This window comes from Cetorhinus maximus, chromosome 7 (assembly GCF_964194155.1).
Source record: "Cetorhinus maximus chromosome 7, sCetMax3.hap1.1, whole genome shotgun sequence".
Classification (NCBI taxonomy): Eukaryota; Metazoa; Chordata; class Chondrichthyes; order Lamniformes; family Cetorhinidae; genus Cetorhinus; species Cetorhinus maximus.
This window is the reverse complement of record NC_135885.1, coordinates 43,955,677-43,973,459: the sequence shown is the minus strand read 5'-3', so window position 1 is coordinate 43,973,459 and position 17,783 is coordinate 43,955,677. Positions and strand designations below refer to the sequence as shown.

Genomic DNA, 17,783 nt, shown 5'->3' with positions numbered 1-17,783 from the left:
ATCACTGCAGCACCAAATCATGTTTTCTAATACCACTTCACTTCTTATATCGGTACTCTCATTCTTTCACTCACATCAATCCACTTTGGCCACATTCAGTTTGTGCTCTATGCAATGGTAACAAACAATTATTTATTTGGAAGACACACACACATATATGACGAACAATGGAAATTATGTCAGGCAGTAATTCCAAGGCCAGGCAGGCTGTGAAACAAAAGAAGCACATCAGAAAAGTGCTGGAAACACGAGGAGCAAAGAGAAAAAAGCATACCTTAATGTCCCCTATTTTTCACGTGACAGAGAGAGCTCATGAGACAATGCCCCATTTATGTTGCTTGCAACTAGAATTTTCCCAGCATTATGCCTATGCTGATATGAAAATCAATTACAAACATCAGAACTCCCAATACGGAATTAATACCTTACAATCATCTCCACTGATTTGTATTACAGTGATACGATATTTACCTGAGCAACGATTTACTGAGAAACAGTGGTCTATTTTGCCCAGCATCTTCTTGATTATCTGTTTTGAGATTTGAAATGATCTAACTTCCCAGAAACGGACTACCAGCTGCCTAAGCATGTGCAATAGATTTGGACAGACAAGCATTACATTTAACCAGACTGACTACCTCAGCAGATCTGATGCACTGTGAATCACAATGATTCAAAGTCATCAGTCATAAATGACAAATATCTAAAACACTCGAATTTAAATCAATTAAACACTCAATGAATACACAAAGATAAAAATCAGTTCCTGCATCTGATGGATTAAAGGTCTGATTTGTCAGTAATTCCTGCCTGTGATGTATCGAACCCTGTTGCTTAATCCCCAGTGCAAATGACAGCTTTTGAGGCATACATTACAGTGGAACAGCCAGCTGTGAACAGTTTACGGCTAGGAGATAACAAATAGGACCAGGAAATGATCAAGCACAGCTTAAAACTAATGCTACAGGTACCCAAATAAAGCCACACACTGCATACAACCGTAGGGAGTTTAGCCAATGGCACTCCGGATAAAACATGCTTGTGCATAGCCATGGAGCACTAACTGAAGTGCACACCGCCCTGAAACTCCCCGGCACAAACCTACCAGAGCAACTAAAGGAACAAAACATAGAGGAGAATTCTGCTTGCCAGCTGAGAAAACATGACAAGTTGGTACCCACTCTGTAGAGTCAAGACAGTTGAGAGATGTCTGTGCATTTGTGCGAGAGAAACATAAAACGGGATTTAAGCAAATGAAACACATTGCATGACTCTGATTTAATGCTGTAAGAGGGACTCCTAAGGAAGGCATTGTTCAGGATTGTGGCTCTTTTAAGTCATTATATTCCACTGAAGTACACCAAAACTATGCAAGGAGCTGGTGCACAATAAATGAAGGCATGGATTCCACTATGCATTTATCTTGATTCTACAATTATTACTCGCAGTTCTCACAAACATATTCCAGTTATCTCACCTGGAGATAAAGCCTGGTAGTTAATGTCATTGCCATCTTTCTCAGGAACTACTGTGTGGCAAATTGCCATCATAATGAGAAATTCCCGGATCTCGGCAGATGTTGGCTGAAATGAAACACATATAATCGGTGTGAACTACTTTATGTTCATTTATATTGCCTTGCAATCTCAAATCTATTCATCTGATCATAAACATGTTTAAATTTCACATACTATTGAGAATCCACACTGCTCCGACTAACAGTACAGCATCATTGTATTTATTGTGCAACTGTCAATCTGCATGGTTTTATGCCTGTGCATAGGTGCTCTTGAAATTTAAATGCTTAGCTCACATGGGCAGGAACATCAGCACACTCACCCTTAATATCAGCTCCAGGTAAATTTACAGTGCCTAAGAGATCCAGTGGGCCCCCAAGTACTTTGAAAATGGTATACATTGTCAAACCCAAGTGCTGCTAGACTGCCTTCTCATGGAATTGAAGGCAAATTATTCACCTGATTAGGAAGTAGGCTGAACAGAAGGAGACAGAGTAGGGATAATGGGCAGGTACTCTAATTGGCAGGATGTGACTAGTAGAGTCAGATCTGGGCGATCAGGGCAGGTATCTCAAGTTGGGAAATTTTGGGCCGTGGTGTCCCACAACTATCTGTGTTGGCACCTCAGCCATTCACTGTATTCATTAACAAATTACATGATGGGATAGAAAGCCATATATCCAAATTTGCCAGTGACACAAAGAGGCGGTATTGTAAGCTTCGTAAAATTACAAAGCGATAGTAATTGATTAAGTGAATGGGCAAGACTGTACAAATGGATTTCAACACAAGCAAATATGTGGTTATCCACTTTGGACCTAAAAAGGGTAGAATGCTTTCTAAATGGTGAAATGCGAGAAAACAGTGGAGGTCCAAGTACAGAGATCATTAAAGAAATGAACAGGTACAGAAAATAATCAAAAAAGCTAATGAAATGCTGGCCTTTGTCTTTAGAGGAATAGAATGTAAGGGTAGATGTCATGTTATAGTTATACAAAGTCTTGGTTAGACCAGTTCTGGGCATCATACCTTAGGAAGGATATATTGACGTTGAAGGGTGTGCAGCACAGATTTACCAGAACGACACTAGAACTCCAAGAGTTAAGCTACGAGGAGACATTAAACAAACTAGGGTTGCTTTCCCTGAAATTTAGAAGGTTAAGGGGAGATTTTATTGAAGTTTTCAAGATAGTAAGGGAACAAATAAGGTAAAATGGGAGAAACTATTTCCAATTCATACTGGATTAATTGTAAATTTTAAAATCGATATTGATCGATTAAGGAATTAAAGGGTGTAGGAGTGAAGGTAGGTATATGGAGTTAGGTTGCAGATCTACCATAATTTTACTGAATGATAGGAACAGACTCAAGGTGCTAAATGGTTTACTCCTGTTCCTATGTTCCTTTCCTCTTTGAGGCAGGTTGAAACCTGATTACAGAGTTAGAGCTGGTACCTTGGCATCAAAGCAGAAAATACTCTTCAACAACACTAAATCGGAAGTACACGTGTACACAGTGTCATGACTGGGATGGGAGGAGTACATAGTTTCTCTAACCTCACAGGTTGCACCACAAGTGTAAATGTTTAAGTCACTCATCAAAATGGCCAAATGTTTATTTTCACTATTGTTAGAACCAGAATAAGAGAGACTTTAACCAGGATTCTCTCAACGAACTCACCATGATTGATTTATGATGTAATAAAACTTATTTTTTGAAACAAGTTGCAAAAACTGGTTAACATACAATTTGTATTACGGAAGTGTAACTATCTACCCCTTTTAAATCCCAACACACACACAAAACAAATAAGGTCTCAGCAGGGGTAGGCCAATTGGAAAACTTTATGGAAAAGGATAAAGCTCGAAGGGTTTTGGAGCTGTCGATCCGGTCTTCCTACGTGCGGAGACTGATCACTGGTCACAGGCTCAGGATATGGGGTGGGCCATTTAGGACTGAGATGAGGAGAAACGTCTTCACTCAGAGTGTGGTGAACCTGTGGAGTTCTCTAACACAGAAGGCTGTGGAGGCCATCACTGAATATATTTAAGAAAGAAATAGATAGATTTTTAGACTCTAAAGGCTTCAAGGGTATGGGGTGAAAGCAGGACTATGGCATTGAGATAGAGGATCAGCCATGATCATACTGAATGCCGGAGCAGGCTCGAAGGGCGGAATGACCTACTCCTGCACTTATTTTCTACGTTTCTTTCCAAAGGAGCTTCGGCGTGGAGGAGAATAGAGCCAAATCAATCCTTGGGATCTCTCTCTCTCGTCTCAGCTTTTCAAGTTTCCAAATGTAGACAAGTTATACTGAGATTAGGATTCTCTGGCTGGAGGTTGATAACCACACATGGAATTTCAGGCAAGGCAGGGAGTGAGTGAGTTAGGGCATCTTCCTTCTTGGCTTATTCCCCAAAAACTGGGTCCAAAAAATCAAGTTCAGAGCATAAAACTCATTTCAGTCAGGCGATTTCCAGAAAATCCAGGGCCCCTGCCTTTTAAAAATAACAGAAGTTTTTTTTTCTCCAGCAATTAAAGTAATTGAAGTTCAAATAAGCAAATAGCTCTTATCTCCACAAGTGCTTCAGGTGGACATTTAGCTTAAGTCATGCGATTTCTTGGAAAAGGCAGGCTGCGCAGAGTCCAAGGTGAACTTATAACCCAAAAACTCCAGGTCAGTTCCTAAGAAAGTGTCCTGATATTCTAATGTCCTTCCAATTTTTAATAAACACATAGTTTTTGAAAATATAGATTCTTAACAACAGTCACACACAGTTAAGGAGCTTGCTGAGGAACAGGTCACCCCACAAAGGAAACAAGGATTTGCAACAGTCCTGGCTGCTCCACATCTCAATTTACATTCTAGATTTACTGTCCTGTCAACTCTCTCATTTGAGATACAGCTTGGTTACTTAAACACTGCAGTTTGAACTCAACCCACTCCCCTCACTTCAGGAGCTCTTAGATAATCTTCTTGTGAATACATAGTACTGCTAATTTGTGTTTGTAACCCAAGTTCAGAAAAAGCAATAGTGTTTGCTATAATTAAAAATGTAGTTATAAATATGAGTAAGGTACTAACTGAAGCTTGAAGATAGCAACAAATCTAGAAAATTGACTATAGCATGCAATTTAGAAAGATGGGAGTAGTGCAAAACAGGTACAGAACTATTTTGGTAGCAATTAAATTAGAAAAATAGAAGCAAACAGGAAGAGCAAGAAGGCTGAAATAAAAACAGAAAATGCTGGAAAAACTCAGCAGATCGGGCAGCATCTATGCAGAGAGAACAGAATTAACGTTTGGAGTCTGTATGACTTTTCTCCTGTTTTTATTTCAGATTTCCACCATCCGCAGTATTTCAGTTTATATTAGAGCAAGAAGGCTGCTAATTTGTGATATAAACTAAAAAGGGTTAACTTTATCAAAAAAATGCACTCTTTTGTCACACTGTATTACATCGAACCCAACCATTGGTATAATACTGTAATTTTGAACTGAGCTTTATTATGACCTATTGAACAATTAATGGTATTTTGCTGTAATGCCAAAACCAAGTTGCTTCTTTAAATGATTAGCAATCATCTTATCCTTAAAGGATCAAAGTGGCATGATAAACCCATTAGTGTTTGTACTTCAAATAGTGTTTTGTTGTATTTTGTTCAATCCTTGACATTTTTGCTTGCTGCATTCTTGCTATAATGTTGAGTGAAGTAGAGCAACTCAATGATGAGATAAACTGGCTATAAAAAATAGCTTAGTACACAACATAAATACGTAAGTATAAGTACAGGGGGCAACCAAGTCAGGAGAACCCTGGATGTCATGGGACATAAAGGTTAGGATTAAGAAGAAAAAAGAGAAGCTTATGGCAGATACCAAGGGCTCAATACGGCAGAGTCCCTAGAGGAGTATAAAAAGTGCAGGGGGGAACTTAAAAAGGAAATTGGGAAAGCTAAGAGAGTGCATGAGAAAGCATTGGTGGGTAGAATAAAGGAAAACCCAAAGGGGTTTTTTAAATATATAAAGAGCAAGAGAATAACTAGGGAAAGAGTAGGGTAAATTAGGGGCCATAGAGGTAATCTCTGTGTGGACCCGGAAGATGTGGGCACAGTCCTCAATGAATTTAGAGTCCATTATTAAGGATGGGATTTCAGAATACTTGGAAGTGCATGATAAAATAGGGCAAAGTCAGCATGGTTTCATCAAGGGGAGATCATGCCTGACAAATCTGTTAGAATTCTTTGAGGAGGTAACGAGTAGGTTAGACAAAGGAGAGCCAATGGATGTTATCTACTTGGACTTCCAGAAGGCCTTTGGCAAGGTGCCACACAGGAGGCTGCTCAGTAAGATAAGAGCCCATGGTGTTAGAGGCAAGGTACTAGCATGGATAGAAGATTGGCTGTCTGGCAGGAGACAGAGAGTGGGGATAAGGGGGTCCTTCTCAGGATGGTGGCCGGTGACTAGTGGAGTTCCGCAGGGGTCAGTGTTGGGACCACAACTTTTCACTTTATACATTAATGATCTAGATGAAGGAACTGAGGGCATCCTGGCTAAGTTTGCAGATGATACAAAGATAGGTGGAGGGACAGGTAATATTGAGGAGGCGGGGAGGCTGCAGAAGGATTTGGACAGGTTAGGAGAATGGGCAAAGAAGTGGCAGATGGAATATAACGTGGGGAAGTGTGAGGTCATGCACTTTGGTAGGAAGAATAGAAGCATAGACTATTTTCTAAATGGGGAGAGAATTCAGAAATCTAGAGTGCAAAGGGGCTTGGGAGTCCTAGTCCAGGATTCTCTTAAGGTTAACTTGCAGGTTAAGTCGGTAGTTAGGAAGGCAAATGCAATGTTGGCATTTATTTCGAGAGGACTAGAATATAAAAGCAGGGATGTGCTGCTGAGGCTTTATAACGCTCTGGTCAGACCACATGTAGAATATTGTGAGCAATTTTGGGCCCCGTACTTCAGGAAGGATGTTCTGTCCCTGGAGAGGGTCCAGAGGAGGTTCACGAGAACGATCCCAGGAATGAAAGGCTTAACATATGAGGAACATTTGAGGACTCTGGGTCTATACTCAATGGAGTTTAGAAGGATGAGGGGGGATCTGATTGAAACTTACAGAATACTGAAAGGCCTGGATAGAGTGGACGTGGGGAAGATGTTTCCATTAGTAGGAGAGACTAGGACCCGAGGGCACAGCCTCACAGTAAAGGGAAGACCTCTTAGAACAGAGATGAGGAAAAACTTCTTTAGCCAGAGAGTGGTGAATCTATGGAATTCATTGCCACAGAAGGCTGTGGAGGCCAGGTCATTGAGTGTATTTAAGACCGAGATAGATAGGTTTTTGATTGGTAAGGGGATCAAAGGTTACGGGGAGAAGGTGGAAGAATGGGGTTGAAAAACTTCTCAGCCATGATTGAATGGTGGAGCAGACTCGATGGGCCGAATGGCCTAATTTCTGCTCCTATGTCTTATGGTCTTATGGGAAAGCTAAGAGAGTGCATGAGAAAGCATTGGTGGGTAGAATAAAGGAAAACCCAAAGGGTTTTTTTAAAATATATAAAGAGCAAGAGAATAACTAGGGAAAGAGTAAGGTAAATTAGGGGCCATAGAGGTAATCTCTGTGTGGACCCGGAAGATGTGGGCACAGTCCTCAATGAATACTTTGCATCGGTTTTTACAATGGAAAAGGACGACTCAGGTATAGACATCAGGGTGGAGGACTGTGAAATATTACAGGAAATGAACATAGGGAGAGAGGAGGTGCTGGCGTATTTAGCAGCCTTAAAAGTGGATAAATCCACAGGCCTGGATGAGATGTATCCCGAGCTATTGAGGCAAGGAAAGAGGTATCAGGGGCCCTGGCAGTAATTTTCAAATCCTTTCTGGCCACAGGTGAGATGCCAGAGGACTGCAGGACTGCTAACATTGTCCCATTATTAAAAAAGGAACGGATAGACCAGGAAATTACAGGCCAGTCAGTCTAACCTCAGTGATGGGGAAGTTACTAGAAATAATTCTGAGGGACAGAATATATCTGCCCTTGGAGAGACACAGGTTAATCAGAGATAGCATGGATTTGTTAAGGGAAGGTTGTGTATGACAAATTTGATTGAATTTTTTGAGGAGGTAACCAGGAGTGTCAATGAGGGTAATGCATTTGATGTGGTCTACATGGACTTTAGCAAGGCTTTTGATAGGTCCCTCATGGCAGACTGGTCAGGAAAGTAAGAGCCCATGGGGTCCAAGGCAATGTGGCACGTTGGGTCCAAATTGGTTGAGAGGCAGGGAACAGAGTGTGATGATAGAGGGATGTTTCTGTGAGTGGAAGTCTGTTTCCAGTGGGGCTCTGCAAGGCTCGGTGCTGGAGTCCTTGCTGTTTGTGGTGTACACAAATGATTTGGACTTAAATGTAGAGGGTGTGATCAAAAAGTTCATGGATGATACGAAAATTGTTAGGGTGGTAAATAGTGAGGAGGAAAGCTGTAAACTGCAAGAGGATATCAATGGACTGGTCAGGTGGGCAGAGCAGTGGCAAATAGAATTCAACCCAGAAAAGTGAGAGATAATGCACTTGGGGAGGGCTAACAAGGCAAGGGATTACACTATAAATGGTAGGACCCTGGAAAGTGCTGAAGATCAGAGGGACCTTGGTGTGCATATCCACAGATCCCTGAAGGTAGCAGGCAAGTAGATAAGGTGGTTGAGAAGGCATATGGGATACTTGCCTTTATTAGCCGAGATGCAGAATTCAAGAGCAGGAAGGTTATGCTGGATCTCTATAAAACGCTGGTTAGGCCACAACTGGAGTACTGAGTGCAGTTTTCTGGTCACCACATTATAGGATGGATGTGATTGCACTGGAGAGGGTGCAGAGGAGATTTACCAGGATGCTGCCTGGGCTGGAGGGCCTGAGCTATGAGGAAAGATTGGACAGGCTGGGGTTGTTTTCCTTGGAGCAGTGAAGGTTGAGAGGGGACCTGATGGAGGTGTGTATGATTATGAGGGGCATAGATAGGGTGGATAGGAATACACTTTTTCCATTAGTAGAGGGGTCAATAACAAAGGGGCATAGATTTAAGTTAAAAGGTAGAAGGCTAAGGGAGGAGTTGAGGAGAAATGTTTTCACCCAGAGGACGGTGAGAGTCTGGAACTTTCTCCCTGAAAGGGTGGTTGAGTCAGAAACTCTCATAACATTTAAGTAGTATTTAGATATTCACCTGCATTGCTATAGCCTCCAGGGCTATGGGCCAAGCGCTGGAAAATGGAATTAGTGTAGTCAGATCTTTGTTGACTGGCGCGGACACGAGTGGCCTCCTTCTGTGCTGTAAATGTCTATGAGTCTCTTTCAGTTATTTCCAGACCAATGATAACATTTACAAACAATCCAACATAAACTACTTCAGATTGATTTGAGAACTTTAAAAAAATTAGGTCATATTTCACAACTGCCACTAAGCGCAACTCAATCTCTTCAGCTCAAAGTTAAAAGCTGATGTGCCACACTTTCTTCACATTGGAGATGGAATATAGGGATTCCATGTTTCTTTTTCCCATCATTATATTCACCACATCAATTAAATACAAGATACACCTGAATTCTTGACCTGCTACCCTCATGAATGCTGACAAGTACATGGACATGTGGTACATCTCCCACATAAAATTCACAGGCTCCCAACAGAACCAGAATCCACATGTTCTGTTAAGTATTTGATTATGTTTAACTAAATTTCATTTTTTCTTTATTCTTCTCCACTCACCAGTGGACACCAATACGATGCACACACACTCTTGGCATCCTGAACACCAAAGTTCTTCAACAATGTTAGCTGTTACTCCTTCACTGATAGAGTTAGTATATCACTAGCCACAGAACTGCTTTCGTTGCTATAAGTATATTTACGTAAATCACTTACTGACAGTGTGGACAATAAAGGACCAAGAACACACCACTTCAAATCACAATTTCCCAGTTACACACTTGCTCTTTATTTTCTATTGCCCAGCCATTCAACCCCACAAACTAATATCCCATTAAAAGTATGATAAAAGCAGTACTATTTTCTTAGTAGTTGTAAGTCACTATTATATGTTACTGGGCAAACATAATACAACTGACCAAATCAAGTATTTGCATGACCTATAGAAAAAGGAAAACATCTGTTGTAACTGCACCTGAACACCAGTATTGCTATCTTAATCCTGAATGTATTGTGAAAGAATTGCAGCGGAAAAATGTCAGCATTTCAATAAGCAGCGACCAAATTGCTTCAGATCAAGAATGGCAATTGATCCTGACATTTATAAAACACAGCTTTGAATGTAGTGATTTTTAATGAGTGCATGGAAACACAAATCTGTAACTTTACCAACAGGGTCAGGTACTTATTGCAGAAACAGAATTTGATCTATTTTGCTAAAGCTTTCAAACTCAACGCTACTATAAACCTAATTTAAAAAATACTATACAATGTCATGCACACAAAATTATAGCACAATAGAGTATAATGTTCCCAGCTTGGGTTACCTTAACTGGTTGCATCACAGTACAGATTTTTTGGTCTCTGCTTGAATTATATTAAATTAAACCTGATTTAATGACTTGTTTGTTTCTCATTAATCATGAGAATGGTGTGATATTACAGGCAATGTTATTTATGAGACTGGCATATTTCTTAGTGACATTCCGTCATCCCTGTTCGCGGTTAAAGGCAGCAGAGTTTCATCAGTGTCTTCTCAGTGAGAGGTCTTTATTGAACTGATCTCAAGATGTCAGCCTCCAAAGAGATGGCCTCATGGCAGTCACATGACTACAGCAAGCCAGGTGGGACATGTAGCACTGTTGCATTTCAAAAGCAAAACATTCCCCTTTTCATATCGAACAAAAGATACAAACATCCCCTTTTCCCAATGAACTGAAGACATATTTGCATGCATGATCATGTGTAACTGTGAGTTACCCAAGTTACCCACTATACACGTACTGTTCTTATTCATTAATAACTATTTGTTCTCTGCACCTAATTGCATACATAGTCTTTAAATCATTCAGGTCTCTTTATGGTACTCATGCGTGTTGTCATTGGCTATTCATCTGAACCATGAGTAGCACTGAATTTCCCAATTCTTTGTGAATCAGCTGAATTCTTCACTCGTGAACTGACGGCCATTGTCACTCATCACAATGTCTGGAATACTGCACCGAATGAAGTATGCTTTCAGGCATTCTACTATTTCTCCCGTCATTGCTGAAGTCAACTGGTCTAACTCTCAGCAGTCAGAATAGTAGTCTACAGTGATCGGCTAATCAGTTCCCGCCAAAGTGAAATGGTCTTACTCCCAACTTCATCCATGGTCTGTCTGGGATGTAATGCATCATCAATGGCTCTCTAGCTTGTTTAGCTTAGGACTCATCACATACACCACACTGGCCATTGTGGTGTTCAATTTCATTGGTCATGTTTGGCCAGTAGAGCACTTCTCTTGCTTTTCTCAAGGGTCGATTAAATTCCTTGATGGCTTGCAGGGATGCACTTCAGGATTTCTCCCCTCATCTTCTTAGGGATGATATCTCTATTTCCTTTGTACAAGATGCCATCTTGGGCTGTCAATTCATCTTGGTATGTCCAATAGGCTCCTGTGACCACAAGAGCCTATTGGACATAGGCTCTTGTGGTCACAAGAGCCTATTGGACATACCTTAATGCTCCCAGGCCATCCTTTCATTATTACTTTTTGTATTGCTTGTAGCGCTGCATCTTGTTGGGTAGTTGGCTTGATTTGAGCAAGGTGCTTGTCTGTCAGATTCAATGTCTCTGCTGGGTTGATGACTTCCAGATCATGTCTAGCTGCTGCTTCATGTTGAAGCTGGAAGGCTTCACATTCTGTTGCAGCATTTTCAACTTTCTTCATGGGCTGTGCTGCTCTTGACAGCATGTCTGCGAAGTTCATCCATTTTCCTGCTTGTCACGTCCAGATGATATCTTTGTAAATGATGTAACATTCTTTGCAGATGCTTTGGAGCAGATAGTAGCGATTTGCAAAAAATGCTTTGAAAGGGCTTGTGGTTGGACTTCACTGTTACTTTGTCTCTCCCAAGCAGGTACTGCTAAAAATGCTCACAAGCAAAAACAATAGCCAGGCACTCTTTCTCAATCTGCACACAGCATCGATCTGTTTGTGTTAGTGCCCTGGCTGCAAATGCCCTGGTTTTCCTTGCTGCATTAGGGTTACTCCCAAACCTGTCTCGCTGATGTTACCACTACAAAGTGACTTCATCATTGATGTCGTAGTACTTCAGCACTAGCACTGTCGTCAGTAGTTGTTTGATTTTCGTGAACGCTGCTTCTTGTTCTGTTCCTCAATACCACTGTGCCTCCTTGGCAGTGAGTTTGCATAATGGTTCACACTCCAATGACAAAACTTTTGCTATATAGCTCACGAATCCAACAAATCATTGCACTGTTTTTACATCTGCTGGCCCCTGCATTGCTGCTACGGCTCTCACCTTATCTAGATCTGGGCGAAGACCTTTTACTATCAATACATGACCTATGTGCTTTACTTCAGGCATTTTCAGTTGCAATTTTTTATTGTTCAGTTTCAGGTTCATCTGGCGTGCTCTCTTCAGCAGTCTTATTAAATTCTTATCATGGTCAACTCTGGCTTCCATTGTGTCTCCACGTCCATAGACTTGTCAATCATCCACTACAGCTTCCACTCCGGGAAGATCAATGACTATCTCATCCTGTCTGTGTTGATACTCTTCTGGAGCTGTGGAAGTGCCAAACAGCATGTGCAACCATCAGTATCTCAAGAACAGCATCCAGAAAGTAGTTAGAAAGCTGCTGCTTCTATCCAGTTTCACTTACCAGTAGCCATTCTTTGCATCTAGAGTAGTGAATATCTTTGCCTTGGCAAGTTGTGGCAAAATTCCTTCGACGGTTGGCATGGGGTAGTGAGATCTCGTCAGTGCTTTATTTAGATCTTTTGCGGTCAAAGCATATTTGCAGCTTTTTAGGTTGTTTCACTGCTACCATGCTACTAATCCAGTCATTAGGAGTTATCACTTGTTCGATTACTCCCCTATTTTCCAGCTGTTCTATCTTGTCTTTTAGGCTTGACTTGAGAGCAGCTGGAACTCATCTTGACAGGTGCTAAATTGGTCTTACCGTGTATCTACTTCTAAGATAATATTTTCCTGGTAGATATCCCAACCATGCAAAAGCATCTTTGTACTCCTCTGGAATCTGTTCTGCCTTCAATGGTTGTATGTGCTGTGACACGTTGTAAACATGTTGGCATGTTTTGGGTTACCAGTCCAAGCTTTGGACTTGCTTCAGCTGAAATGAGTGGCTTTTGTGTCCCATCTATGATCTGGAACTCTAAATCTTCCTTCTTGCCATTGCATTGGGCTCTCAGACTAGCTTGTCCTCTCAGTATGAGTATCATGACATAATATAGCCTCAACCTTACCTTCGAGGGTAGCGTTTACAGATCGCCATGTTGAGTTACTTCGCACAGGTCTGTAAAGGTCATTAAGTTTCATGACACATCAGTGTCTATCTGATACTTCTTGTTCACTGGATATTCTCCTTCTGTGGTCATCATTGTAACAGTAACAAACCGTTTATCCCCTAAAGACTTGACAAAACCAACCTGTTGGACCGTGTATAGATCTTGATCAGGCTCTTCTGCTGATACCTCTGCAATGGCCAACTGTATAGGCTTGTTTTGCTTCTTCCTCGCCAAACATTTGCGAAATGATTCTGCTTCTTGCAGTTAAAACACTGCTCTCACCACACTGGGCAATCCTTCTTTTCCTTAGTATGATATCAATTGCAGTATTTGCATCCTGTCCTTTGTCTGCGATTACTTGGCTTTTTTTGGCCTTGAAAATCTCTCAGCATAACATATCTCCCAGTCGGCTCTGCCATACAAGTGGTCTGACATTTTACAACTTCCACATTTCTACACATATCTATTGCTTTCTTGAGCGTCTGTTTTTCATCTTTCAGCAGACTCTCTCTCACTGAGAGGTCTCATAGGCATATCCTTAATTATATCAGCTTTTAGCTGTCTGAATTCACGGGATTCTGTAAGCAGTGTTAATGCAGTCACATACTGATCTATGGGTTCTGTTTCACTTTGAGCTCTAGTGTTGAATACATTGCGTTCATAAGTAACATTCACTCAGGGTTCTAAGCATCCGTTCAAGGCTTTCAAAATCTCTGCCGTCTGTTTTCTATGCTTCTTTTTTGTTGGTTAGATTGAGGGTAGTATACAATTTGTAGCAGTCCCTCCCCAGCAGCGTTAGAAGTGTGAAGTCGTTATGAAAAGGGGGTGTTTGGGTTTTGAAATGCAACAGTACTACATATCCCATCTGGCTTGTTAATTAAATCTGTTGCTAGCTCATAGCTTGGCCTTTGCACGTGGAAAAACCTCCAATCCTGCCACATAATGCCTTTCATTTCGACATGAGCTAGGAGGGGGAAGATTTGCAGTAGCCATGTTAACTTACTCAGTATCTTACTTGCAGCCTTCAGTTTGTTTGCCTCTCCTTGCCCTTTTTTCAGCAGTTTTTAGCCGGTTTTAACATTGCTGTGTGCCTGGGTTCTCAGTGTCTTCTCTGCAGCATTTCTAGGATTCTAAATCTGTTTTATTTCCACTTCCTGACACCATGTTTTATGTTTAAAGACAGCAGAGCTTCATTAGTGTCTTCTCAGTGAGACGTTTTTATTGAACTGATCTCAAGATGTCAGCCTCCAGAGAGACTGCCTCATGGTATAGTCACATGGCTACAAAAAGCCAGATGGGACATGTAGTCCGGTTGCATTTCAAAACCCAAACAATCTGCAAGACAATGCAGATGTTGAGAAATTCTGATGTTAATGTCATGGATTAAACTAACTTTGAAAACAAATATGAAACAGCTTTAGTTTCACCCCCATTTTCCTCTTACATACAGTATCTGAGTTTGGGCTATGCACATGGGTGCAGTCAATCGTCACAAGTACCTCATTCAAGTGACCATTTCTTCTGGGTAGCAAGGAACAATAACTCGCATTCAAGCAGAATACATTTCACTTTAGCCACTTGATAGCTGACAGGGCTTATACAAGAAATTTAGCATTGTTTTTTTTCAATGATAAATGAAAATGTTTTGTTGAGGGCAATCATTGCATCAGTATGTCAGACCAGAATTAAACAAAGGTGACCTTGAAGCACAAATGTAATGTGAAAAAAAAATGTAAATAATGATTCTTGAATAACTGGCTGGTCAAGATGCAATAAGGCATTTCTCACTTACAAGAGTGCTGAAGAAGATATGTGTTTTAAACATAATGTAAGCTTTACATTGTCCACGGGCAGGATTTTATTGAGTGTAGGACCTGTTAACTCACTGCAGCGTAGTCATAGTGACTTCAGTAGATGCAACTATAGGTCAGACAATTAAGTATGCAAATAATTTTATGGCACAGTGAAAACATTTTAACTTATGGGTGAGTATAGTGATGGAACACAATGCCACAGACGAACATGTTGCACCCCAGAGGAATAGTTTATGCCTGCAGCACCCCTTGTATTGAGCAAGCAATCCCAGACATCTCCCTGTAATACTAAAGGACATTTCATTCCAAGTCATTCTTGTGCACCATCCAGTGGTTAAATTAGGAGCAACCAAGATTGGGGCCTGAAAGCAAATAGGAATCGTGCAAGATATGAGAAGGGAGCATGAATAAAATTAGTTATAAAAATAGGAAGCATCGTGAAAAGCAGTGGAAACATCAACTTGAAAGTCAAAAAACAATGTACATTACATATTAAATCGCACATAGGGTGAAACTGAATAGAATTTTATTCCGAAGAGCAAATTTTTCTTTTGGTTCCCATAGAATGCTATATGTCCCACAAAGGAGTTCAAACAACAAAAATTCTAAAAGATGAGCAACCCTGCTGTGTTCTGAGGCTTGTCTGGTCCATCTGTGCTGTTAGTATAATTAACTATGTCTTTACCAACATACCAACAATTACTGTGATTCTAAATAATTTATTTTATGTGAAGCATTTTGGGATGTTTCTTGGAATTATGATAAGGAATTATGCAAACTCAAGTCTTTATCTACTTTCCTAAATGAATTAATATGAATTAAGAGTTAATAAGAGTTAATAAGAATTTATCATATGTTAAAACAAGAGTAGTACCACTTGGTTCAATAACTTACGTGCGCACTGAGGATGTTGTCTAACAATGTTGGATCATCAAATTCCAAAAACTCCTTTGTGGAAGCCAAATGACTGAGAAATGGAAAAATAAAAATAATTCACCACATAATCTTTTTCTCATATGACAAATATTTCACAGTTCCTTCCTTTTCTTTCTTGCCCCAATATAACTTTTAGTAGTTATAAAAGAAGGTAAGGTGAAGATAAACCAAAATTATCTACTAAGAATGAGTAAAGCTTGGGCTTGACTGTTTGAATCATTAGAACATCCATACGGGACACAGGAACAGCAGTAGGCTATTCAGTCCTTTAAGCCCGCTCCATTATACAATTATATCATGGCTGATCAGTATCTGAACTCTATTTACCCACCTTTATTCCATACCCCTCGTCACATTTATGTAAAGTTTATCACTCAAGGTCTGGGAAATTTTAATTAACCCCACATCCACTGCCCTTTGGGAATGCAGAATTCCAGATTTCCACTGCCCCTTGTGAGAAATAATTTTGAATTTAGACAAAAGCCATCTGGCTTGGGATATCAGCAACAACCACTCGCCAACACTTGGCCTAGACCCCAAGCTCTGGAATTCTCTCCCTACATCTCTTTACTTCGCTTTCCTCCTTTAAGACATTTGTTAAAGCCTACCTCTTTGGCCAAGCTTTTGCTCATCTGACCTAATATCTCCATATGTGGCTTGATGTTGTATTTTGCTTTATAATGCTCCTGTGAAGCGCTTTGGGGTGTTTCATTACATTAAAGGTGCTATATAAATGCAAGCTGTTGTTGTTAGACCACAGCTCCTCTTACTCTGTCCCAACAAGGTGTTTCAGTTAAAGTTTAGAAGTACCACACGTGTGATAATGAACTTGTCAAGTTAGCAATTCTGTGTTGAAGGTCTACAGGAATGGGGTAAAGATTGTTAATAGTCATATCACATAGCAGCATGCATTGGAGATGTAGGGGTGGGGGGGGTCAGAGGTCGTGGGTTTTTGGTGGGGGGCTGGGGTTGGGGGACTGGAGGTTGGCAGGGATTGTCGGAGGTCGGCGGAGATCAGGTCGGGCCTATGGGGGTGGGGTAAGGGACATTCTTCTGGGGGGCCAAGGGTGTCCCAAGGTGGGGGTCGGGGGTGTGGGGGGAGTCTAGTGGGGGTCGGTCTTGGTGTTTACAATAGTTACTCAGAAGTTAGAAGAGGTTTTAATTCTTCTAACCTTTTCTGGGTAACTATTGGTGCAACCCTGGCAGAACCATTTGAAGTTTGCGATTTAAATCACATTTTCGGATAGTTCCCTGCTCAGGGCAATTGTTCAGAGGAAGTTTGCACTTCTTGGCAATTGCCGTGCAAACCCTTACTTGGGAACCTTGGAGAGGGAATCCCCAGTGCATCTTTAGGGATCTCGGAAGTTACGGCCCAGTATATTTTTTAAAAGTTACGGCTCAAGTTATTTATAAAAACATAGGCCCAGATTTTTACCCTGAATTTACTTTTACATGAATTTACTTTTACATGAGTTTTTCATGGCAGAGATAAAACCAACAAAACTCCAAGTAAATCAGCTGAAGTGTCAAAGCACTCCAAAATCCACAGCGATGTTCACCTCCCTCCTCGACAAAGGGAGCTCATCCCCCCCTCCCCCTCCTCGGACAATGTTCACTCTCTTCCAGTCCCTGGACAGAGCTCACCCCCACAACCCTCTCCCAACTCACCTTCTGGAATTCCTGGCTCCTGTCCGGCCAATGTCAGAAGAGTCAACAATGTCAGGGAGTGAGGGAAGGGGGTGCAATGTCGGGGAGTGAGGGTGGGGGTGGAGAGAAGGCTTTGAGCGTTTTTGTGGGGTGAGAGGGGCTAAAGATTGTCGAGGGGCAAACGGTGAAGGAGAACACTCTCAGGGTGAAGGAGGCAGGAAAATACTGTCAGCGGGTGACGATGGTGTATGAACATTGTCGGGGGTGAGGGAGATGGGTGGACATTGTTGGGCGTGGACATTCTTGGAGTAAGAGGGCTTAGCACCGTCGGTGGGATGAGGCTATAGA

At 41.2% G+C, this 17,783-nt stretch overlaps 1 protein-coding gene across 3 annotated transcripts in view; it reads right to left on the bottom strand.

Annotated features, from left to right (window-relative positions):
* The window catches only part of atp8a2 (ATPase phospholipid transporting 8A2), a 624,855-nt gene that overhangs the window by 382,201 nt on the left and 224,871 nt on the right, over positions 1-17,783 (bottom strand). For all 3 annotated transcript variants that reach the window (XM_078545400.1, XM_078545401.1, XM_078545402.1), the window contains 2 exons: positions 15,747-15,819; positions 1,478-1,583 (listed from right to left, as the gene is read on the bottom strand). In XM_078545400.1, coding sequence (XP_078401526.1) covers positions 1,478-1,583; positions 15,747-15,819 — 179 coding nt within the window. The remainder of the gene's footprint in view (positions 1-1,477; positions 1,584-15,746; positions 15,820-17,783) is intronic.